The 8,541-nt window shown below is 37.3% G+C and overlaps 1 protein-coding gene across 1 annotated transcript; it reads left to right on the forward strand.

Moving 5' to 3' along the window:
• Positions 1-1,948: 1,948 nt before the first annotated feature.
• Positions 1,949-6,904, forward strand: LOC112569357. The gene is made up of 6 exons (XM_025247154.1): positions 1,949-2,135; positions 3,953-4,070; positions 4,508-4,617; positions 4,842-4,962; positions 5,673-5,782; positions 6,624-6,904. Exons 1-6 carry the CDS (start codon positions 2,093-2,095, stop codon positions 6,767-6,769), a joined length of 648 nt encoding a protein of 215 aa, XP_025102939.1. The 5' UTR covers positions 1,949-2,092; the 3' UTR covers positions 6,770-6,904.
• The last annotated feature ends 1,637 nt before the right edge of the window (positions 6,905-8,541 follow it).

Raw genomic sequence — 8,541 nt, forward strand, 5'->3', positions numbered from 1 at the left:
TGCAAACATAGGTAATCACGATACTACTTGACTGGCTTTACTGCTCTCACCGTCCTCTGTCTCACGCATAAAACTACGGATTAATGTGACTAATAAACGAGACAAAAGATCGAAGTGGAATGAGTTTTGTTTTTAATTTTTACATCTGAACTGGTTATTTATAACTGATAAACATTTTCACTGATTTAACTGCAGACGGCGTCGAAAGCAATAACACTTGCATGAGCTCTTCCATCCGCAGAAACATACAATCTTTGATACTCGCTTGTCTAGTAAACTCAATATGAGTATCAAGGCTCATGATCAAAACAAGGGGAAGACTAGAAAAGTGAGCCAAATAAACAATCTTATTGAGTTTTCAAGGCCATAGGACATCAACTTGACATTGTTGTACGAAAATGTAGATGAATGACAATACTCCAGATTTTACTGAAGATGTGCTGCTATTTGTCTACTGACAACACATAAATGAAAGAAAGAAAGAATTAAAGAAAGAAGGTAAAAAGGAAAAGAAATAAAATTAAAGACGAAACGGTTGTATAATGCCAAATCATTAAAGTGTGGAGCGCTATGAAAGAGTTTAAACCATTTGTTTTTCGCTGCACACGTTAAACCATCTCTTGCATCATCGAGCTGTCTCGCTGCACAACATCTGTATTTACATATGTAGTTGTGCTAAGATAAACAAATGAATCAAAACATTGGAATCGAAGACTTTGCATGTTCGAGGCTAAATAACAACAACAGACAAGCTCTATTACTTGAACAGTTATTTGTTGTGCTGTGGGAAGAGAACAATGACTAGGGTCAACAATAAAGGATAGCGACCAAAGGGAGTTAACTACTGGCCCAATATTTAGGCAGAGTAAACTACACTTACGTCCCTTTACAGGATGAAAAGTATTCTGTGAAGAAATTTTTGAGTTCGAGGAAAGCCAAGTGGAAACCCCTACAATGCCCGGCAAAGGAGCGAGAAATGCTGTGGTCGCTCGTCCACAAGAGGCAGCTCGGATTTGTTTTAACGTCTGTCCCCTAGTTGAGGCGTCAGTGATTGTTTAGAATTTAGATAATTTGTGGAATATATTTACATATTTTCTTAGGTCAGTGCAGCATCAGGTTTCAGTGACTATAATTAATAATGTTGTAAAAGAACATTATAAAGTGGGAACCGTAAAATGTAACATTGTGCTGAAGTATAAACTCTAGTATTCTTTTATTAACAATCAAACTGAGAAAAAGAAACCTTCTATTGAAATATTTGATAATTAAGGTTGTTGAATAATTAGTAACTTTCTGGATGTGTGTTACGAATTAGGTTTTGTTCAACAATTTTTATATAATTTTATTAAGTATTGTCCATTTTTTAATACAATGAAATGTATACAGGGCATGCAAAGAGGCAGATTTAGTTGGTCTTTCCTACAATGGCGAAGGCGATATGGCTGTTTTAGTAGACACAACATTAAAAGGAAGAAATAAAGGGTGTAAATGCCTCAGAGAAAATGCTGCAATCACTGAGCCCCTCAACCCTGACATTTTCTTACCATCTCCCACCTTGTCAGCTAGCACACTCAAGTGCCTGCTGTAACACATATCCATGTTTTGTAACACTTACATACGCACATTTCAAACACAGCCATCCGTGCACTCCGAAAAGTCAGAAAAATGTTTACTAATATTTAAAACATTGCTAGATTTTATTTTTATTTTTTAAAAGTTATTTACTGCTAACGTAATGACAACAGATAATAAGTGAAGCCGCTTCCCCGCCCCACTCCACCTACATTGCAAGTACAAAGGTATCAAATTTTCTAGCACCGGCAACAGAAAAGCAAGAGAAACCTGCCTTTGACACAATAAAAAGTATCGAGTGTCCTGCGAGAAGGCGAAGGCCACCGACTACAAGGTTGGTCTGAGGTGGTGCATTGTACGGAACCATCATGTGACCACACAACGCATTTTATCCTAAAGGACAATGAACCACTCACAGTGACTAGACCCATAGAATATTGTATACAAAAGCGAGGGCTAAAGTAGAAGCAGAAAACGGTGATTACCTTTGTGCTCTTTTTTCCTGAAGTTTTCTTAGGAAATGGATGTCAGGAATAATGTGCTCTTTCTCATCCTTGTCTTGGGTAAGTGTCCAGTTTTGGATTCTTTTAATCAAACACTATACGGCATTTTTATAAATAAATAATCACATGAAGTGAATTAAGATGAAAGACGAATGGACAATCACACGTTAGACAACCCTGACGCTCATTAAAAAAACTTCTAGTCCTCACAAAGAGTACAGTTGCTAGCATTATCCAAATAAATGTAATATAGTCAAAAGTGATAATTCAAAAGGGACACTAGAGAATTTTATATCAGATGAGATTAAAGATTGTAACTGTGCATACGAAAGTACCTTACTTAAGTATCCAACAGCTGAGAAGAATCGATTAAGTGTCAGAAAGGATTGGGGGAGAGATAAAAGGAAGGATACAGAAAGTAATAGATTATTAGTATTATAATTATTTTTTAATGTAATTTTTTATTAGATTTTAATACCCCCGCAAAGTGGAGAAAGTATAAGTGTTTGTATTTATACAGATCACGGTCTACCTTCAGGTTTAGTATCTCTGCATATCTACTTTATTTAATAAATAATTAGAATGGTGCAATATTTAATACACGTAGAGGGTTTACAAGTGATCGTTTTTCACTATAAAAGATCCATAGCCATTTCTCTATAGTTCAGGTCATTGCTTATAGCCTTATTTATTTCTCCTCAAATATCTTCACTTGTCTATAATTCATACCCTACTTCTAACCCAGACCCAGTTTATTGCCAGCGAGCTGAGAAAATCGGTCGTGGGTTAGTCGTAGGACTGAATCATCGACGTTGATATTTTATTTCTCTCTTTCTCTTTCTCTCTCTAATTTAACATTATGCGCAGGAAATGCTCGAAAGTCGTTGGTTTTACTTCGCAGTTAATTGCAGACTGTAACTCCAACCCGGGTGAATTAGTCATCGTATTTGTTACCATGTACTCCTAAGACTAAATGGCGATATCGCATACCTGACATAACAACACAATACACCAGTGGCTGCTTTAAAAATCTGACCTCCTAGTGGCCTCAAGTGTATCTTTCACTACTAAGACATCGTAATGTAAGGCAGAGGAAGGTGGCCAGGTAAAGTCATAGAACTGATGTTCCGGAAGTTACCTTGTATCTTGATAGATGTAAGATCATGAGTCAAATTGTTAAGATACAGCAGATACTGAGGCTGAAGGATCATGTCGTTAAGACACTCCCACTCTCAAAAACTGAAAATAAATAGTTTCGTTGGCTTCTACCTCATGATTAAAATATTACTGTAGAGGTAATTAACTTATTTAAATACGAAGGGTGTCGGTGCATACTCTCTTCTTTCAGTCAGTGACACCCTCGCTGCTTGTACGCAGCTACAGGTGACACACGATTCATTTTGTCTCTTGATCGCTGTGTATCCACACCTACTCTGCCAAGCGTGACATTAAGCCGCGTGACCAGTCTCAACCAGTGGTTTCAGAAACAAAAACCTGCTTAGGGGAGGTAATACTTAATACAGACAACTCCTCACAGACATGGCATTACGAGGGTAAAGAGTCCATGTACTATAGTGGGATCTTAAGCACATATAAAGCATAATCATCCGTAGGCGTTTACCGAAAGAAAAGTTATCAAAAGATCAGATTTTATTAACTGGCGATTGTATTAGCAAATCCTTGTAGTGAGATTTATGTACCCCCCAGCAATCAGAATTTTTAAATGTGGTAAAATTTTCTTTTTTTATACACGTCGAGTAATAATAATGATATTAAGTATTAGTTTATAGATACCTTACCCCCCAAGGGACATACATTCATGAGGCTTCAGGAACACACACCTGTCTCGGGACATTCTCTGTATGACTGTCTTACAGGTGTGCCGGGCTGTGTCACGGACTATGTTGGCTCAGAGACAAATATCTGTATGTCGACTTGCCTGAACAATTTTCAGTCGATGCTCCAGGGAGTGAGCGACCAAGCCACAGCTTGCGCGTAAGTTTGGAAGTAATTTCCGTGCAGTTTTAGAAGAAGAAGTTATTGTTTTTTTATTTTTTTAGTTTGCTTTGGTTGTCATTTTTTGCGCTATTTGTTCGTTATTTTTTCGTGTATTTTCTATTTATTAGTCACCCTAATGCTTCTCTTTGTATTTTCTCTGTTGTGATAAATGACAAGAAATCTGATGAGCTTATTCCATTAATTACATTTACAAGTCGCAAATCAATAGGCTTAGTGAAAGAGATATTCACACATGAAAGTATGCAAAAAAAAATGAACATCTAAGAAAACAAAAGTCTGGGTTAGCGCAAGCATCATTATGGACACTTACTCGCTTAAACAATCAAGCAAGCAACCAATGCATCAAAATTCATACCTGTGTAACATTTACTTTAGTAAACAACATCGCTCTAACTGTAAACATACCGTTGCAGATACGTGCCAACGTATGTCAACTGTCTCAAATCATCGTGCAATTTGGGTGACTTAAGCCCTTATCTCTCTTCTTTGCAAGAAGTGTTGTCCAGTAGTGGGTTTACCTGTGGTAAGTCAACACTTCGTGTTAAGTGAGCGATTTTGTTTGTAAACTATTTCTGTGTATGAGTGCACGAATGTGAGTATGTATTTTTTCAGCCACCTGACTACTTATCCAGGTGGCTATTTATGTATCTACATCTGTGTGTGTGTGTAAGTGTGCCGTTCACAGATCATAGCGATGTTAACACAGCAACTGTTAACTATAAGAAACACTTCACCTGGTATTTTCAGATTTGTCCAGGTCAATCTACAGCAGTGACCAAGTCCAAGTGTCCCCAATGTGCATCGCTACATGTGAAAGTGCTTTCCAGTCGCACATCGTAGCTGCAAGCAGTCAGTCCATGGCATGCGCGTATGTTATAAAGCAATTAGAAATAGGTTTTTCTATTCATTCACATCGTCATTTACATGTAACATGTCACCAGCGGACAACTGAGTCATTCAATCATGAACATAATGATATATTTGTTCAACAAACATCTTAGAATTACTTCATTACTAAAGCTTTAAATCGTCTTTATTATTTGTTGACAAGTTTTGTGTGTAATGTTACAACACCTATATGTTTGTCATTGTATATTTATGGCTGAGCGATCAAAATATAGTTTTGAGAGAGCAGGAAACGAAGGTAGACATTTTCATTTGTCCTCCTCCTCCTCCTCCTCCTCCCATTCCTCCTCATCATCATCATTAAAATCCGTATTCAATTTTAGAGCTGACAAGAAGCAGTTTTAATTGACAACATCTAAGTTACAACAACTCCAAACCAAAAAAATGTCCAAAGGTCGGCCCAGAGCGCGTTGAGAAACCTATGCACAAGCAAATATGTACATCTATAAGAGTTTATTATTTGTATTTTAAACTGGAATACCAACTGTGCTACCTCATCTATTTTAATATGTATTTACTGTCACCCTCTTCATAGGACGGTCCGTGGCACAAACATTAGCGCCTGCCACCAAAACAGTGAGAGTTAGATGTCGTGGATGTTGTTTCGTGAGCTCACAAAATGAAATAAACTGATTTCACCCTTCTCCAAACAAAACAAACATTGTGTTACAGCATCGCACAGAGCTACATTAGCTGCCTTGAAACCAGCTGCAACGCAGACTCGTCGCAGTTTGTATCTCATATGAACCTCGGCCTGACACAACAGGGCTATACTCCATGTGGTAAGTCGCTGACACTTTTGACCTGTCTTATTTACATGTAACTGATTTGTTTTTACAGCAGACATCAGATTAATCTGCGGTTTTGTTGAATAAGAATTTTGTTTAATTTAATACAGGCACAATGTGAACATAAAATTTTATGGACACGTCAAACTCATTTGACTCGTGCTACGTCCATTAAAATCATCATCATATCATCGTCGCAGACAATAATTCTGAATTACTCTCCCTCGACTTTTATATGTAAATCACGCTAATGTTGATCATTATGGAAGTATTGCTTGTACCAAATGACTTATCAGCAAGTTCTCTAACCCTTCAATGAAATCGGCAAGACGTATTCTACTCTGGATTGTTTATCTACGAATTGCGGACGAATCCTCGACTTCTTCTAGAGCAGTTTACTGAGATAAATATTTGGTCATGCCCTAGTTATATTTATGTCGTTAACGAACGAAAAATGCATCAATGGTGTATCTCTCAGAATGAAGTGAAGTTAATTTATTTTTGTTAGCACTGTGATGCCATGCTTTAGAATTCAATGCATTAGTGCGTGCTTTTCTTTCAACAGATATGTAAACTAGTGAACAAAATTAAACTTAAAGAAAGTGAATTACTTCCCCCTTCTTTATATCCGCTTTCTATTTATTCGCATCTTACTGGCCCAGTGAGTGTACAAGCGAGAAACAGTGTGGGTTGTTTATTTATATATTCTTTCTTTTTTCTTTCTTTCTTTTCATGTGCTTTCTCACAAACATAAAGTATTCTGGTAGAAGAATCATGAATGAGAGTTTTCTTTGGATCTGATTTTAATGTCCGTCTCAAACTGTTTCTTTTGTAGATGGTTACAGTGATGTCGCCGATGCCGAACCTGAAGCTGAACCGCCTTCAAGCTCCTCGGCAGTGTCCTGCAGTGTCCTGCAAGTCCTGGCGATGGCTACTTTGACAACAAAGATGTCTCTCTGGCAGTTCTCAACTGAAACGTGAGGCTGGAGACTGAGATCCGAGATACAAGTTTCTACTCCTCATCTCAACATCTATCACATCGTCATCCTCGCCTCTCTCCGGATTTCTCTCAAAGACAGCCCTCGTTATGAAGTGTGTTTACTCTTTGTGTCGCCACGCTCGCGTCTCGTCTAACGTTTGTGTAAATAGCGACGATATAAGAGTCCTGGGATAACATGTATTTCTTTTTTTATATTATATATTTAGATAAGAAAAGCAAAACGGACATTGTATACCAGCTAATATCAGAATCGTTGGTTTGCCTTTATCAATTTTTTAAGTAGTCTCTCAGTATGTCGAGAAGTCTCAACAAGTTCAAGAGCCTTAAAATAAAAAAAATATTGAACAAATGTGAATATTTACTCAGGATCTATCTTGATCAACAACACCAGTAGGGTTAATACTTACATGAGCTATCTCTCGTCAGAATGCACGACCAATTAGAATTATATATTTCGTTGTGTTGATTTCCACTCTAATCAAATAAATCCTGTTAAATAGTGAAATATTCAAAAACAAGTTCACAGTTTTCCATATAGACAGAGGTTATCTGACACGTCTCTGTGAAATGCATTCACGTTACCAAATCATACGTTTATTATAATAAAATACTTTCGTCAGGATAATTTTGCTTTGTAATATATTATAAATATATAGTTTTTCCCTATGTTTGTAACTAAACTAAATTTAGAATTATTTTTGTTAATCTGTACCTATGTAAATATACTCTAGACTTGAGTTCTGAACATTGTTGGTTCCGATGAGTCAAAGAATAAATGGGAATTTCATAAATCTGTTTGTCACCCAAGAAATTAATTTACATACAATACTATACAGGCACCTTCGTTATTCCCTGATACATATTTGTGAAACTTAAAAAGGGCATCGGCACTCTCAAGGCACAGCAAGATAGCTAAGAGATTTTAGTTAAAACGAATATTTGAAATTACCTGGCAAGCTGACACGTTTTGTGCTCTCACCTTTCCGTACTTTGTCTCGAGCTTTAAAAATGCGGATGAATATGAAGGAGAGAAAAAAAAAGAAAAGGAAAAATTGATTGTTGTTTACCTGAACATACGTGCTGATAAAGAGAGAAGCCCCTGAGGTGTCAAGTTATCTTGACTTCCTTTTCTACGAAACCACAAAACGAAACTTGATTCATTCCATTACTTTTCAGTCACGTAGTATTGACACGAGCTACCGTGGAGTTCAGGAAGGTTATCGCTTCAGCAAAGAAATGATATTTCAATTAGGAAGTTTTTGCCAGGACAATACATGACCTCAGAGGGCTTAAGACAGAACAGGCCACTGGCCAGGTGGGTAGCATCCGCCATAATCTTGCACATCCTGCACACTGGGTGGAGATTGTTTCCACAGTGAGTAGGTCACAGCCAGTACATCGGCCAGGTGCATTCACCACCCGGTCCAGTAGGACCTTTGTTACACTGGTCAACAAATTTGTATAAAAGTCATGCTACTGAAATAAAATTAGTCGTTATCAATTTTATGTGTTCAAGACAAATATGACAATAAAAGAGCAAAATTAGCTTTAGTTTTTTGTAATCTGCAATAATCATTGTGTACATCATGACATGAATGCTAATAGTAATTGACCTATTTGTAATACCTGATAAATACCAAGTCACCGACTACGTCTTAGATTTCTTTACCTGTCTCTTGGACAGCTGCTCGGGAGCATCTGTGTAGGGTGTCCAGCAGTAGTCAACCAGCATGGTAGTGGAGGATTTTCCCTG

The sequence above is a fragment of the Pomacea canaliculata genome, linkage group LG1 (genome assembly GCF_003073045.1).
Source record: "Pomacea canaliculata isolate SZHN2017 linkage group LG1, ASM307304v1, whole genome shotgun sequence".
Taxonomy (NCBI): Eukaryota; Metazoa; Mollusca; class Gastropoda; order Architaenioglossa; family Ampullariidae; genus Pomacea; species Pomacea canaliculata.

Coding starts and splice junctions, on each gene's coding strand:
- LOC112569357 (XM_025247154.1), top strand. CDS start 2,093: ATGGATGTCAGGAATAATGTGCTCTTTCTCATCCTTGTCTTGG. Junction 4,963..5,672: donor AGTCAGTCCATGGCATGCGC/GTATGTTATAAA, acceptor ATTGTGTTACAG/CATCGCACAGAGCTACATTA. Junction 5,783..6,623: donor ACAGGGCTATACTCCATGTG/GTAAGTCGCTGA, acceptor TTTCTTTTGTAG/ATGGTTACAGTGATGTCGCC.